The sequence below is a fragment of the Heteronotia binoei genome, chromosome 1 (assembly GCF_032191835.1).
Source record: "Heteronotia binoei isolate CCM8104 ecotype False Entrance Well chromosome 1, APGP_CSIRO_Hbin_v1, whole genome shotgun sequence".
In the NCBI taxonomy this organism is placed as follows: domain Eukaryota; kingdom Metazoa; phylum Chordata; class Lepidosauria; order Squamata; family Gekkonidae; genus Heteronotia; species Heteronotia binoei.
The window spans coordinates 257,619,520-257,636,499 of NC_083223.1; the positions used below are offsets into that span (position 1 = coordinate 257,619,520).

General features: G+C 46.2%; 2 protein-coding genes across 2 annotated transcripts in view; one reads left to right on the forward strand and one right to left on the reverse strand.

Annotated features, from left to right (window-relative positions):
* LOC132582457 (5'-3' exonuclease PLD3-like) overlaps positions 1–4,858 on the reverse strand; it is a 45,027-nt gene extending 40,169 nt beyond the window's left edge. Inside the window, exon 1 of the mRNA XM_060254039.1 lies at positions 4,638–4,858. Within this exon, the coding sequence (XP_060110022.1) occupies positions 4,638–4,724 (87 nt within the window). The 5' untranslated portion in view covers positions 4,725–4,858. The remainder of the gene's footprint in view (positions 1–4,637) is intronic.
* Positions 4,859–7,341: 2,483 nt separating this feature from the next.
* Positions 7,342–11,282, forward strand: ZBTB3 (zinc finger and BTB domain containing 3). Its single transcript, XM_060254051.1, has 2 exons — positions 7,342–7,376; positions 8,843–11,282. Exon 2 carries the CDS (start codon positions 8,894–8,896, stop codon positions 10,286–10,288), a length of 1,395 nt encoding a protein of 464 aa, XP_060110034.1. The 5' UTR covers positions 7,342–7,376; positions 8,843–8,893; the 3' UTR covers positions 10,289–11,282.
* The last annotated feature ends 5,698 nt before the right edge of the window (positions 11,283–16,980 follow it).

Below are 16,980 nucleotides of genomic sequence, written 5' to 3' on the forward strand. Positions count from 1 at the left end.
GTTAAACTCCCATCTTCTAAAAAAGGCACTTTGCAAATCATGCACAAAACAAGAAATTAAGCATACATCTTCTATCAATAAATAAACCGCTCAGAGCTCAATTGCTGGGCAAGAGGCAGGATAACAATGAAATGCAATTAATAATACATGAATAAAACCAACCAAATGGTCTATGCAGAAAGATCACACTGGGCTAAAAAAAAAAAAAAGGCCTTTCTGCAATTCAAAAAGGTTTGGCAAGCAGTCAAAAATATTACACATGCGTTGCTGAAAAGGGATGCGCGAGACTCGTGTGCAGGACTATTTTGTAATATGCAGTCACGGATGTTTTGACCAATCGTGTGAGAAAGCCCCTGAAGACGGAGTAAACAGAGGCTGCCTTTTGCAACTGTTAAAAAGTTGCAGTTAAGGCAGCTGAGCTCTCTTGGGAGTTTCCGCTTGCACGCAAACTGCACAGATGTTTCTACAGTTGCAAAGAGATAGGCGCTCGAAGAAGGTGTCTCCCGCCTTCTCAGCCACTCACAGCTATTTCCTGCCTTTGCAAAGGAATGTAGTACGAAGCTGTTTTATACCGTGCCAGCCTACAGGGGCCATCTAACATTATTTAACAGAGATCTGCTTTAGGGTGATTTCTAGTGCATGTAATACAAATAGAAAGGCACTTACATACATTACATTCTCACACATGTTACAGAATACATACATTTTTCCACACAATATTGTGTTTTATTTGTGTTGGGGAAAATACATGGATTAGAAAATTCACTTCTTTCCTAAGTCATACTCGACTCTGAACAGCAATAGAACGAAGTTGGAGTCCAGTAGCACCTTTAAGACCAACTAAGTTTTATTCACAATGTAAGCTTTCATGTGTAAACACACACTTCATCGGACAACAGTATGGGATGGAGTGAGTCCTACGTATATAGAGAGTGGGCAGTGAACTAGTATGCAAAATGGTGAAAACAGTTTTAGCAGATTAAAAGAATAGCAGTGGATATATACCGCTCAAGTGCGGGTTAAACTAACAACATCCTTTTCTAAGAATAGTTCTGTCAGAGAGATTTCTACTCTGTTATATTGTATACTATCACAGACGTTATTCTGATACACTATTCTAAAAGAGAAATACAGTGGAATACAGTGGATGTAAATCTCTATTTGGTGAGGATGAGTTTAGCATATGTAATTACACAAGAAACCAATATCCCTGTTCAGTCCTGGGGAGGTGTTTGTTCCAAGTTTCATAATAACTTGTAATTCAGCAGCTTCCCTTTCCATTCTATTCTTGACATTCCTTTGCAGTAAAACAGCTACTCTGAGGTAACCAAATGAATGTCCTGGAAGGTTGAAGTGTAAAACATGCTGCTCGGGGGCCAAAGCAGCCCCCCAGAGGGCTCCTATCAGCTGCCCCCAAGCAACTGGCTGTTGTCTGCTTCCTTCTCTCTCTCTCTCTTGCTTCCTTCTGCATCACAGCACGTTTTCCCAGGCTTGCTCAATCGCACAGGAGCTACAGAGCAAAACCTCTATTTTCTCCACTGGCTGAGGCTCCTCTGTTGAGGAGGAGTGGAGGAAGAGCTTGCTTTGCCAGGCTCTCTCAATCGCACAGCACAGCTACTGAGCCAAGCCTCTCTCCTTTCTATTGGCTGAGATTCCTCCCCCTCCTGGTCCCTTGGGGAAAGAAGGAAAGAGCCAGAGCTTCTGTTGCCCAGTTCCCTGGATCTCTCCTGTGATACAAAGAAAGCACCTTTAAGACCAACAAGTGCTAATGTCTTAAGCATGTTTTATTTTAAGTTTTTTAAAAAAAAATCTTTGTTTGTCAGTGTCCTTTATAGAATTTATATTTCTGCTATCTGGTGCTACATTTTATGACACACATGGCCCGGCCCAACAAGGTCTGATTTATTTCAGATCTGGCCCTCATAACAAATGAGTTCAACACCCCTGTTCTCAATTCCAATGTATTTCTGTATTCTGATGTATTTTTGTATTAGCATTTGAACACAGCAGAGTAGATTCCAGCTTCATTCTACAGAAAAATGTTATTTTATTCTTGCTTTAGAGGAGATCAATGAAACATTACAACAGACTCCAGCTTATTACTTTTCACACTTAGGAGGCCTGGTGATGTGGACCTCAATCTCCAATTCTGATGTTTATTGCCTTTGCTATTTTTTCTGCCCAGTCAACCCAGGCTGACAATTGCCAGACCCCAACTAGCTATTCTTAATTTTCACTATTTTGCATACTAGTTCACTGCCCACTCTCTATATATGTAAGCCTAATTCCACCCCATACTGTTGTCTGATGAAGTGCGTTTTAGCACTTGAAAGCTTTCATTGTGAATAAAATTTTGCTGGTCTTAGCTGCTACTGGACTCCAGCTTTGCTCTATTGCTTCAGATCAACATGGCAGTTCACCTGGATGTATCTGAACAGCAGTGGGTCTCCAAGCTCTCAGGCAGAGAAAGGCTCCCCCACCCCCAACTTGGCCTACTTGACTTCCTCCATTGGGGAGGGATACCAGGGTGCCATCCTGGATCCTTCTGCATGCAAAGCTGCATGCAAATATAATTCCATATAACCGCTGAGTTATATTTTCTTCCAAAATGGCAGCGGCCATATGAAGGTGCCTTCAACCATCTATTCTGACTGGCAGTGGCCTTCCAGGCCTCAGGCAGAGAAAGGTATTTCACAGAGCCTGCTACCTGAGGTACTTTTTACCTATACATACATACATACATAGATTTATGTAGAAAATATCTATGCCGCCATTCCAGAGAACCTGTTGGAGGTGGCTTGCAAAGTAAAGCATAACGTAACCACGAAGGGTGTTTGCAATTAATAAACTAAAACCTGGCATCAAAAAAATCCAGCTTTTTGCATAAACACAGCATATAACAGCGAGCAACTTGAAAGGAGCCTCGTAAAACACTTTGATGGCACACTACAAAAGTCATGTGGAAAGATCAGCCCCTTAATTAAGAAGGCTGGGTAAGTAAGAACATTTTGGCCTGGCGCCTAGAAAGGGGCAGGCACAGTGTAAGCTTCACAGGGGAGGGTGTTCCAAAGGGAGAGGTGTCACTGGGGTTTCCCCCTACAGTCTTCTGCAAAATAAATGTACACAACGACATCCAAAAGTGTCTAAAACTTGGCCACCGGGATTCAGTTCTCACTGGAATGTCCAAGTTTCATCTAACACATGGATTTGGCAAAATGGCCATTGTTTTTCAAGCTCCTAAACATGGGAGGGAGAGAAAGCAGCATGGTACATAGCTTGATCTCGTTAGATCTCGGAAGCTAAGCAGGGTCAGTACTAGGATGGAAGACCACCACCAAGGAAGACTGCAGAGAAAGGCCATGGCAAACCACCCCTGCTTAAGCAGTTGCCTTGAAAACCCTTTGCTGGGGTAGCTGTGAACAGTGCTCCCTCTAAGCTGAGTTAGTGTGAGCTAACTCACAATTTTTTAGCTTCCAGCTCACACATTTTTGTCTCCGCTCAGGAAAAATGACCCCAGAGCAAACTAATTGATGCAGTAGTTCACACCTTTAATACCAGTAACTTACAAAGTAGAATTTTTGCTCACAAGACTCCACAGCTTAGAGGGAGTATTAGCTGTGAGTCGGCTACAACTTGGCGGTCCTTCACACATACACACACACAAATTGGAGTTTATGGAAACCTGCCGCCCATAAAAGTTGTCTAGGCTCCTTCTCTGAATTTCCAGCTTTCATTGTTTTTAACACTATGTTTTTACCTCTCTTGTTTTGGAAGAGATAGAAATAAACAAGAAAGGTGGGCAATTCCATTTAGAACTACTAGAGCTGTTCCCGCTTTCTGTATTCTGGCTAATAAGCACAAAAGCACTGCAGTGATAAATCCTAAACTACCTGTCAGTCAGGGTGTTGTTGTTGTTTTTTTAAATTAAAATTTGATTTTCACCAAAATGAATTAAGACATACTGTCAATTCAACACAGTAAATGAGTGTATGCAAGCGTTTGCAGTTTCACCAGCCAACCCCACCCCTCCACAAATGTGAAAAAAAATACCCACTTTCTCTATATTTAGGACGGCTTGCTATTCCATTTTTGATGAAGTCTGCTTACAGCATACGAAAGCTTACATTCTGAATAAAACTTAGTTGGTCTTAAAGGTGCCACTTGTCTACTGCTTTGTGAAAAAAAATTCTGGCAAAGGGAACTGGTCACCTGACTTTAGATTCCACATCCCCCCCCCCCCCCCCAATATGAAAGGGGCTAGAGCTCTTCCTTCACACACGTGCCATTGTAAAAAACTGGCTCTTGCATCCCCAGAATTTATTTATTTGTGCAATCATAATTATGATCATTAAACATGTGCGATGTTGTTTTTCCTACCGGTGCCTGTGGCAGGCAAGGCTGTTTTGGATGCATAAGGAGCTGTCCAGCTGTCCTCGGGCGCTGTTTTATACCAGCCCCTCGGTCCATTTAGCACTGGGCAGTCTCCTCTGACCCGCAGCTGCTCTCCAAAGACCGTCCCCTGAGGCTCCTTTTACTGAGAGATGCCAAGGGCCGAACCTGGGATCTTGCGTTTGCCAAGCCAGGGCCACTGAGCCATGCCCCACCCTGGCAGGGTTGTTTCCTGCCCCCAGCCTCACCTGCGGCTGCTCCCAAGTTTTCTCTTGCTGCAGGCGGGTGGATCTTCTCAGAGGGGTGTCCCCCCTCGCAGGCTCTCTCTTCCTCATCTTGCGTCAGGATAAGCGAAAGGGCCCCCCCTCCGGAGATGCCCACCGGCGGCACGCTCTCGCTCCCGCTCCCTCCCCAAAAAGGGCTGTTCCAAAGTCCCACTGAAACTTTCCGGCTCCGCTCCAACCACGCAGAGACGTTAAGAGTTTCAAACCTGCTGGATGGGTTTGAAATGACAGCTAGCAATTGGCTGGCGGGCTAGCTGGGCTGTTCTTAGGCTTCGTCCGCCAGCCGACTCCTAGCGGCTGCTATCAGAAGGCAGGGAGGCAGGCGAACAAGAATGCCAGTGAGTGAGTGAGTGCATACTGCCGATGGACCTTTCGAGGCACAATAAACATTTAATGATACACAAGGTTGGAAGCACCATGAAGCTCCGAGGAAGCAAGACTCGATCAAGAAAGTATTAGAAATAGCCTGAATAGATGTATTGGCGCTTCGCCTTAAAGGTAAATTATCAAGTGATGAAGAAAATCCTTGGAAACTTTTCTCTGATTGGCTTAATGCACAATTATGATTTTGTATATGATCTGGGACACTTTTCTGTATATTCCTCAGTTCTGATATTATAAAATTATACTAGCAAATTATTAGTTATCATCTATAGATTATAAATTTTCTAGAAACTAAGAATATGATCTTCAATCTAGTGATGCAGAGCATTTGTTGTCGAAATCATTTTATTTCCCCTTTTCCATTCTGTATCTCCCTATCCTGTTTTCCCTTAAAATTCTAATAAAAATATATGAAACAAAGAACGCCAGTGAGTGTAACGAGACTGCTGGGTCTGTAGGTCTTGCGCTGGAGCAAAGACAGAAGCCGAGCACCCCAGTCCTGTGACAGGTCCAAATGAGAACAATCCCCCCCACACCCAGTTTTCCGGCTGCCGTCAAAGGGGGTGTCTTAAGGAGGGGAGGCAGCAGCCAGAGAATCCCTCCACCAAGCCAGGATCCACGTCCAGAGTGTGGTTAGTGGGAAGTGCCCTCAGGTCACAGTTGGCTTATGGCAACCCCGTGCGGTTTTTGAAGTCAGGAGACAAATAGAGGGGTTTTTGCCATTGCCTGCCTCCATGTCACAACCCCAGGAATCCTGGGAAGTCTCCCATCCAACTACTAGCCAAAGCCAACCCTGCTTAGCTAAACTGACAGAAATCTGACATTAAAACAACAACAACAACATAATACTCAAAAAGCACTTGGGAGAACACTATAATATGCTGGGTCATTCCATTGCTGATCTAAGAGTAGCAATCCTCAAACACGGATGCTTCAAGGGGAGATTACAAGGTGAGATCACTGGATTTCATTCACAAATTCAGAACGATGGACTCCCTGCCCCCCCCCATCAGTCTTTACACAGTGAGTGGTTAAAATGTGGAATTTGCTGCCTAGAGGAGGTAATGATGATCCAGGCACAGACAGCTTTAAAAGGGGATTAGATAGATTTGTGGAAGATAATTCTGTCAGTGGCCACTAGCCATGATGACTAAAGGGAACCTCCACATTCAGAGGCAGTCCACCTCTGAATTCCAACGCCAGGAGGCAGCATCAGGAAAAGGCCTTGGCTTCTATGCCCAGTTCCTGGACAGAATGCTGAACTAAATCAACCTCTGATCTGATTCAGCAGAGCTCTTATGTTGTTATGTTCAGGGCTGAATAAGGACATAAGATTTCTCTGTCACTACAGATGCTAATTTTCTGCCCTCCAAGCATTTCCCCTCTGCTCTAATCAAGCTGTGCATTGTACGTTTGCATCACCCCTCCCACCTTTTGACTGGAATACAAGGACTCTGAGATCTCCATTCCAGCTGGCAGGGCTTTTTTTGTAGCAGGAACTCCTTTGCATGCTAAGCCACACACCCCTGATGTAGCCAATCCTCCTTACAGTAGGCCCTGTGCTAAGAGCCCTGAAAGCTCTTGGAGGATTGGTTACATCAGGGGCGTGTGTGGCCTAAGATGCAAAAGAGTTCCTGCCACAAGACATGCACATCAGATGTTTGAGAGCCACAAATAGATGGGGGAAGGGGAGGTGGAAAGAAAGCAACTTTAAATGCCTTTTCCAAGCTGGCCGATGAGATGGTGGAAGCCTCCAGAGCCACTCAATGTGTGTGAAAGAGCTCGCTATGTGGCTCGCTAGCTGCATTTTGACCACCCCTGTTAGCACGACTCCCAGTAACTATAGAAACTGAATCTCCGCCTCTTCTTCCTATGGAGGACTTCCAGAAGAAGTTCCACCAATCGACGCTAACGGCCAAGAGTCAACGGACGGTCTCCGAGATGTTACGTCGACGCAGCTCCTCCAATCAAAAAGTCGAGAGCGGTTCGTGATTGACAAAGAAGGGGTAGGCCAATGGGAGAATACATTAGGACAGCAAAAGACCCACCCTCCGTCTCTGTCTCCCGTCTCTGTTTTCAAGGTAAGCCCATTCAAAACCAGTTGAATAAAGATTGGACGAGCGCGACCCCAGGCCAAGAAAGCGATCCAATGAGCGCCGCGAGTGGGCGGGCAGGCGGAGAGCCAGTCGGGAGGAGGGGAGAGTGACAGATGGGCACCGCAAAGCCTCGCCTTTCGATGTGGCGGGAGAGAAGTGACAGGGAAGAGCAGCCAATCAGGAGGGAGGGGGCGGGTCCCTCGAGGCCTCTGCTTTGTGGTGGGTAAGTGGGGGGAAAAGAAGGGGTTCTCCAGCAACACCCAACGCACCCCATGCTGGGGGGAGGAAAAAAGGGTGCCTTCCTTCATATTTGTATTATATGCTGAAAGAAGGAAACTCGTGAAATCCCCTGCGGGGGGGCCTGGGGAGGCCATGTAGAGGGGGGTCAAGGTGGGGGAGGGGTGGACCAGGGAGAACTGTCTTTGGGAAGGGGGTCCTCATGGGGGGCAGCTATAATGGGGTTAGGGTTATGGGGGAAGCAGAGGAAAAACGCAGATGCGGGGGGGAAGGGGAGAACCCGCCCAAGGTTCAGGAGGGGAGATTCATTATGTGGGGAATTGGAACATAACAGGCAGGTATTATTTGGGAGCACACCAGAACATAGGCTGAAGGCAAGTGGGTGTGGGGATTCATTACAGAGAGAATTTTTAAGGGATGGAAGGGTTGGGTGCTAAGGAGGGGTCTGGTAAGAGGAGCTTAGAGTAAGGGACATTCTTGTTGGGAGCACAATTTGGGTGAATTGGTAATTGAGGGGAAAACATCCTTATAAAGGAAATATGGTGTGTGTGGGGGGGGGGAGATTCCAACAGACTGGCAGCAGATATCTAGATAAAGAGGACCCATAGCAATGCATTTGTGCTAATTATTGAAGACAGGCATACAGGTACTGGGAACAGCATGGGCTCATTTGGGATGCTTTGGAAAGGTGCTCAAGTTATGCTGACTGCCGGGAGTAAAATTTGTGGAGGGATCTGGGAGGAGAAAAGCCTTGGCATCGGCTGTCTAGCTTAACAAGCATTTGGGTCAGAGAGGTTGTAGTACCCCAAATGAAAGAGATGGAGGATTGGAGTGAGAAATCTCTAGGCAAGTTCGAAGTAAAAATTTCTACCTTTCTGCTCTAGGCCAGGCAAGCTTGATCTTGTCAGATCTCAGAAGCTAAGCAGGGTTGACTTAGATGGTACTTAGATGGGAGATCTCCTTGAAATACCAACAGTTGGGAGGACAGGGGCGGACAGGGGCAGGCTTTATTCAGCCTCCACTCTAAATAACCTCCAGGCCCCCAATAGGGGTCAGTCACCAGAAGCTGCCATGACTTCCAGGTGTGTGTGCACATATATATACAGACATATAAGTACAAAAATAAAAGTTCTACCTTTCTGCCCCTCAGACAGCAAAAGGCAAAGGTTGGTCGCTTGAAGGTAGAGCCCCAGATAGCAGAGGTGAGGATGCTGTCCCAGAAAGGCCCCCACGTCATTTTTAAAGCCTCTCAGGTAGTCTTGCTGGGAAAACTGCTCTGGAGACCTGCTGCCAGACAGAGGAGATCATTTGGGCTAGATGAACTAATAATATAAGCTAACTGTTCAACTTGCCTTGGATTCCAGAATGTGGCCCAAGGTCTGGAAATGTAACTTTTCACAGCCCTTGTAATGAAGTTACTAAGTGTCTCCTCCTTTTTCCTTGCATCCCAAGGGCATAAAGGTATGCCATTAGTGTCTCCACAATCCTGAAAGGACCGCTACCATGGATTTCCCCGACCACAGCAAGAACCTGTTGCGGAGCCTGCGGGACCAGCAACACGAGGGTTTCCTTTGCGACTGCACGGTGCTGGTGGGCAACACCCAATTCCTGGCCCACCGGGCCGTGCTAGCCTCGTGCAGTGCCTTCTTTCACATGTTCTACAAGGAAGGGCTGGACAAGGGGGACTTGGTGTGCATCAACAATGAGATTGTCACGGCCCCGGCGTTTGGACTGCTCCTGGAATTCATGTACCAAGGCAGCCTGTCCTTCAGTGACACTCCAGTGGAGGACGTCCTGGCTGCTGCCAGCTACCTGCACATGAACGACATTGTGAAAGTGTGTAAGAAGAAACTGCAGGCCCGGGCTTTGACTGAAGCAGACAGCACCAAGAAGGAAGAAGATTCCCCAGCCAGTTCAGAACTTCTACCCAGCACCTCCAAGTGCCAGCCACTGGCCCCTGAGGCACAGTCATTGCCCCCACTCCCTCAGCCTTGTGAAGCAGAGACGAAAAACACAGAGGAGCGGAAGGGAGGAGAGAAAGCCAGTTCTGATGAACTGCTGGCCTCCACGCTAGACGTTGCAGACACCACCCAGCCTGGCATGGAGGGCGATTCCCCACATGCCCTTCCCCCAACCAGACCCCTTCCACCAGCTGTCATTGACATCTCCCTCTCCAGCCCCAGCAGTTCTACCGAAACCATCTCACACAGCTGTTTTCCCCTGGGGAACATTGCTGAGGGCCCTACCAGTATGGACACTGCTCCGGAGAAGTATGCGGAACAGCTGGAAGGCAGCGTCGGTGTAGTTTGCCAAAAGGAGCCAAACAGGTCCTCCATCAAAGTCAAAATGGAAGCCATTGTGATCTCTGATGAGGAGCCAGACACAGCTGAGCAGCTGGAGGGGCAGAACCCAGAGGAGAGGCTGGAGAGTGTCTTCCAGCGGCCTACTATGGAAGCAGGGTCAGTTGGAGGCTGCAGCCGGCATCTGGACAACTTTGCAGAGCCTGGTGGGCTAGAGGAAGTATCTTCAGAGGGTGCCTTCCTGCCTCAGGAAACTGTACCCTATCATATGATCCCTGTGCCCAGCGGGCAAAGTTTCTCCAACATGGCGATTCCGCCTCTGCACGAGCAGATGTATCTACAGGACTATGAGGTTCACCCTAACTTTGGCATCTTCACTGAGGACATGCCCACTTGTAAGACATGCGGAAAGACCTTCTCCTGCTCCTACACACTCCGGCGCCATGCCACAGTCCACACACGGGAGCGTCCCTATGAATGCCGCTACTGCATGCGCAGCTACACCCAATCTGGAGACCTCTACCGGCACATTCGGAAGGCACACAATGCAGACCTGGCAGCCAAACGTTGCAAACAGGATGTGGAGAATCCCTCGTAGGGTGCCCACATCTGGGCCAAAGTCTGAGGTTCATCAGCTCAGTTGCCAACCAACATGAAGGCCAAATTTTTCTCCTTTTTGAACTTTGTGCAAAAAGCCACAGTGTCTGTAGCCAAATGACAAAGCCACTTACTACTCCGCATTTTTCTTGGTTCAGTCTTCCCACACAGTCCTTCAGTGTTCCTCCAACTTTTGCCTTGAGGATTTGGTGTTGTATTTTCACAGGGTAGTTCTTGGTCAACACAATTCATATCCAGGCTTTGGATACTGCACATAGTTTGGAAGAAGCCACAGAATATGAACTCTTAGTATCTTGGAAAGAATTTTTTCTCTGTCTATTTATGTCTTTAGGGAACATGAGACTGGAGGAGGAATGAGATCTCTTGGTTCCCCAGCCAAGGGATCTTGGCTTGGTTTTTGCTCGAAAGAGGGTGTGGAAGCTTTTTAATCGTGGCAGTTTATGGAGATTGTAATTTCATTTGAAAACCTTTTCTAGCCCAAAACTCTGTGCACAACCTATAGAGATGTGAAGGCCCAGAAAAAAATAGGAAAATTCAAGGCGGAGTGTGCCCCTGCTATTATTTCTCTAGGACTTTTTATCTGTTTGTCCAGCAGAAAAATTGAGAACGTTTGGGGAACACTTCTGTGAAATATTTTCGCTTTTAGAATGAGTAAAATGCTTTTTAAGGGTAAAGGTTTTTGTATTCAAAATGTATAGGATGAAAACATACAAGGGTTTAAATTTTTCAAGTAGGACATTTTGGGAAGTGCTGACTGCCCCCCATAAAATATGTTCTGTTTCTGAGGGAGAAAAACCTTGTCTTACAAAGCATTGAACTCATTCCAAACGTATAGGATGAAAAAAAATCTGAGGTCTTTCTCAAGGGTTCAGTATTCTTAATGTTAAGATGTTAACTTGATATCCAAACATTCTGCCAGTCCTACGTTTTGGGACTGCACAAAAGTCTGTTAATAGCCTTTCTTTTGTTTACTACAGAATTTGTTTTTTGTTTTTTTTAACCTTCAAAATGTATTGTTTCCTATCTCACAGGTGGAAAACAATCAAAGACACCTGCGTTTTATTCCTGTGACTTTAAAATTTCCAGAAATTTTACATCTCTGAGGAAGCCGCTTGGCATGTCCCCAGTGACATCATCTCCTCCTGTCGTGTGGGTGGAGTCAGGCAGCAGTTTTTCTCCAGCCAGTTTAGCCAGGGATCCTGGAGACTTTTTTTGCAATCTTCTGGGCATAGAACAGGGGTCGCTGAGATGTGTGTGGGAGTACTTGGGAATCTCCTTTATTGTCCAGGGGGTTGGACTAGATGATCCTGGAGGTCCCTTCCAACTCTGTGATTCTATGAACTCTGGCTAAAGAGGCTGATCTGTTGAGATCATTCTAATATTCCCATGTTACAAATGGAGGCTGTGAGACATGGGCTTAGTGCTCCCCTGTGTGGGTGGCATAGCCCTGAACTCTCTTTTTATTCAGCTTAAATTTGCTTCGTTCCCTCTTTCTCCAGTCCCTGCTTCAGAATCTCAAAGCTACCACTGCCAGTTTCCAGCTCACCCTCAGGACTCATACCCTTCCGGTATCCCTTTTGCTTTTTCTTCCTTCTCTCCAAAGCTGTTGGCCTCACTGGGGTTACCTATTGGGGCAGCGGCTTCCAGACCTGAAAGTCTGCCACTATGTAGAACCTCAATAGTACCCCTTGGGGCTGTCAAATATATGGCCCATGGGCCAGATATAGCCCCTGCAAGACTCCAGTCAGGCCTGCAAACAGACCTCTGATAAGGTCTGCTGCTTCTTACTTTCTGTTCCTACTTCCTGTTTCCAGCACTGGAGCTGGCTTTCCCCCAGTCTCTCCTATTCCTGCTTTGCAGAGGAGAGAAAGAAAGCCATGCCTCCTTTCTCTCGATTGGCTGAGGGCTTCTCCCATGGAGGGGGGGGGGAGGAAAGAGCCAGAGTGAGAGTCCCATAGCACTTTCAAGAAGACCAAGAACAACATTTTATTCCAGGTATAAGCTTTTGTGTGCCTGTACACTTCTTTGGCAGGGGAGGGGGGCGGGCTGGGAGAAGGAGGGAAAGAAAGAGCCAGAGAGAGAGTCCCATGGCACTCGGAGAGATCCCGCTTTCGAGTTCTAACAGATGGGGGGAAGAAATCGAAGAGCACAGTTTGCATTCCTTATTAGTGGAAGGGAGCAAGAGTGCAGTAGCCTCTTAACTAACAAAATTTGTGGCAGGGCATGAGCTTTTACGAGTCACTGCTCACTTCTTCAGATACACCTAGAATGTGAGTCCAACTGCCCTTATATCTTGGAGAGTGAAGTAATTTCAGATGCCAAATGACAATAGCAGGCATTGATAATGAAAGAAGAAACTTCGGTCTCAGTTCAGTCCAGGAGGAAGCATTGTCTTGAGTTTCATTATCAGTTTCAATTCAGTGGTCTCTCTTTCCAGTCTCCCTTTTGAGATTCTCTTGTAAGAGAACTGCTACTCTTAAGTCAGCTGGTGAATGTCCTGGAAGGTGAAAATGTTCCTCCACTGGTTTTTTTAATATTGTGGTTTCTAATAGCAGTAGAAAGAGTAAGAGTCCAGTAGCACCTTGAAGACTAACACAATTTGCGGCAGGGTATGTGCTTTGTGAGTCATTGCTCTTTGGTTCAGGCTTATTTCCATTCATTCTTTGCATCCTCCCAAACTGAATCCTCCTGTACTAAACTGAGACCTAGGTTTCCTGTCTTTGCTGATATCTTTACACCTTCTGCATATCACACCTAATCCAATCTCCCCTGCTATTACCATTCAGCATCGGAAATCACCTGTATAAAGTTTGTTTCTCTGGTACCTCTTATTACCTTTTATGGCACATATGGCCTGGCCTGACAAAGTGACATTCATGTCAGATCCGGCCCTTGTAACAAATGAATTCAACACCTCTGTTTTAAACTGTGGCGTATACTGCCCTGAGCCCTTTGGGGGAGGGTGGTTTATAAATCAAATGAATAATGATAATAACCATCCTAATGTATATATAGCGTGTTTCTCCAGCAAGTTAACTGTCAGCAGCCTCACTGCCAAAAACACACCATCTAAAGTAAAAACCAACCACCAAGTAAGCCTGTCCACTTTGTTTCCTGTTGTGTGTTCTCTTTCTCCAGGATGTTTGTGTACGTATATATATTTGCAATATAAATTTAAACCAGAGACAATTTTATTTGCTCTTCAGCATGTTAGTGTTTTAAATTTTAGAACCTGAAGGGATTATTATCTCTCAAGTATACCCCATACTCTTTTTCTACACTAGGAATGAAAGGAGATGGAAGATCATGGAATTATGATCCTGTGGGGCGGGGGGGAGAGGTTTTTCCTCTCTATTTTCTACTTGGATCACCCAGTAGAACTGAACAGCACTTCACGGAATTCACTGCCTGAGAAAAGCAGCCAGGCTCAGATGGCTTAAAACAAAACCAGACTGATACATGGTGGGGAAATGGAACCTCCATAGTCTCTGGCAGTAGCTATCCAGGTACCAGTTGCCTGGAGATAAGCAGGGCAGTAGAACTGTCCTTCAGACTCTTCTTGCAAACTTTGGATGTTATGTTGCTGTTGGCCACCGTGAATTACATTATGGTCTGATCCAGCAGAGTTCTCATCTGCCAAGAAATTATCCATATCATCAATGACCTTGTTGACAATTCCAGTTCGAAATGTAACGGTTTCCCCCACACTGATTTCCAGTGCAGAGTATATAGGGCTTTCAACGTAAGAAAGTGAAGGAACAGAACACTGCCAGAATTGTGACCAAGAGTTCAAACTATGTGCTTCTGTTTTTGCTCTGCTTTAAACTAGATTTATTTCACTTCACCTACCCCCAAACCTGGGAAATGTAGGCTGATTACCATGTCCCTTTGTCCACTTAACACAGCTTAGAAAGAGGAGCACATTGCCATGAATTTAGATAGCCCAGGCAATCCTGATCTCATCAGATCTCAGAAGCTAAGTGGGGCCAACCCTGACAAATGCTTGGATGGAAAGCCTCCGTGGATGACCAAGAGGCAGACCGTATCAAACCACTTCTCTGAATGTCCTCCATGACCCCAGTAGGGTTCACCAGAAGTCTCCATGGCTTCCAGGCACACACATACACAAAATGTCAACAAAAAAAGAGAAAAGGGTGCACATTTAATAACTTGGACGTGGCTACGTGATTCTCTTCAGTCTTGGCCTTTCTGCAGCAGGGTTGAAAGGGAAATGGGCCAGAAGGAATACCTTAATTTCATCTAAAGAAGATTGCAGCCTCCATTGCTCTTACAGCTCAAGGACCACCTGCAGCTCTTCTAGGCACTGTCATCCTATCCTAGCCCATGTTTCAGGATAGAGTGCAAGCCCAGCCCTTTAGGACTTATGGCTGGCAAGTGGTTCCCACCTTGAAATAGCTGCTGAAAGGACTTGGAAGAGGGGTGTAGGTCTCATAGGGCTGCCAGCTTCCAGGTGGTAATGAGAAAAGGCCACTGCCTCTCTGTAAGTCTCAACACCATACTAAATATGATTGTAACAAAATAAATTTTTTTCTCAAATTGCAATCAAATAGTAAAAGTCCATCTAATGGTCTGCTGGAATACACAGAACAAGTACAGCATGGAATCGCTAATCCAAACCTTCAAAATCTGACAGATAACCCTTTATAATGTGAACCAGTGACCTTTTTCCTATGCGCAGATTTATTTTGTGTTCCAAACACTGCCCATTAATACTCCATCTTGAGCAACAGTCCAACTTGATCCCAAGAAGCAACTAACAAGCGTCCTCAGAATACTAAACTCGTTTTGCTGTATGTTTTTGTCTAAGCTTTACATTCAAGTGGAAAATCTTACCAATCAGAAACATCCAACTATTCTTCCCAAAGATTATTATATTTTGTTGCAATGCTATTTAGCATGGTGTTATTTACACAGAGGCAGTAGCCTTTATTCATTGTCATCTCATCCACGTTTCTCACTTTTGTTGCTGAACTTCCTGGTGGTGGCTGGAGATTTCCCATTATTTCATCTCCTGGTGATAGATGAAGAGGAGTTGGTTTTTATACCGTTTTTCTTTACCCTAAGGAGTCGGCTTACAATCTTCTTCCTTTCCTTTCCTCTCACAACCATCACCTTGTGAGGCAGGTGGGGCTGAGAGTTCTGAGGGAACAGTGTCTGGCCCAAGATCACCTACCAGGCTTCATATGGAGGATTACAAAATCAAACCTTCCAGATTAGAGGCTGCCACTCTGACCACCACGCTGGCTTTCAGATATCAGCCCCTGGAGAAAATGGCTGCTCTGAAATATGGACTCTTATGGTATTATACTCCATTGAAGTCCCACCCCAAACCACACCCTCAGGCTCCACCCCCAAAATCTCCAGGCAACCCTACTCATGTCAGGGGTGGAGCTGAAGGCCCTCCCTTCTCAGCAACTTCTGTATTCTCATCCCAACACCTGGCCAGCTGCCAGATGAACAAGCTGGCCACAGAGGGGGGGAAAGTAAAATACCTGCCACTGTAGAAGTCATCCAGGAAACCAACAAGCAGACCACAGTGTGTGTGTGTGATATCAAACCCCCCTCCCCTTTCATAGCTAATTTGCTTTTTTTCCAGGCACCTTACCCTCTCACCTGACCTGTACCTCATGCAGAGGGCATGCAAACTTCCCATTGTAGAAACCCACTCTGCTTGCTAAGCAAGGCTCACAATACTGCTTGGCTGGCTTACAATGACATTATATGAACATATGAAGCTGCCTTATACTGAATCAGACTTTCGGTCCATCAAAGTCAGTATTGTCCGCTCAGACTGGCAGTGGCTCTCCAGGGTCTCAAGCTGAGGTTTTTCATGCCTACTTGCCTGAACCCTTTTTAGTTGGAGATGCTGGGGATTGAACCTGGGACCTTCTGCTTACCAAGCAGATACTCTTAACACTGAGCCACCGTCCCTCCCATTCTGCTGGGCACCCTTCTCTTGCTGTTTTCTTGCTCTCCCCAGCATGAGGCAGAGTAGCTTGGTCTCTCTCTCTCTCTCTCATATGAGCTTTGGGGCTTGTGCCATGGAAATGGCAAAGAAAGTAGAAAGGCACACAGCCTTCCCAACAGCAGTGTCTCCCTTTGCAATGCTTGTGGCCTGACCAGGCATACGCCTGCAGGAGGAAGCTTGAACACAATTGATTTCCATCTCTATTTCCTCTCTCGTCTCAGCATGAAGCACAGACTCTAGAGGAGGTTTTTGTGAATTTCCTCCATTGTGCAGGGGGTTGGACTAGATGACCCTGGAAGGTCTCTTTCAACTCTATGATTCTGATTCCTGCAGCAGCTGTCCAGAGAAATGAGCAAGGCTTGGTCCCTGGGGTGGGAGGCTTCTCCAACCAGCTGGCCCTGTCCTGGCTGATGAAGAGGGAAAAGAGAAGTAAAAGCACTAGAAAAACTGGGATCATTTCATAGTTAATAGGAGTCTTCACCAACGTTCCCTCTAAGCTGCAGAGTTCTGTGAGCAAAAATTCTACTTTGTGAGCTACTGGCATTGAAGTTGTGAGCTACGTCATAGTGTGCTCTGGGGTCATCTTTCCTGAGCTAAGACAAAGATGTGTGCGCTGGAGGCTAAAAATCTGTGAGCTAGCCCACACTAACTCAGCTTACAGCCCAGGCTAGCTCAATCATCAG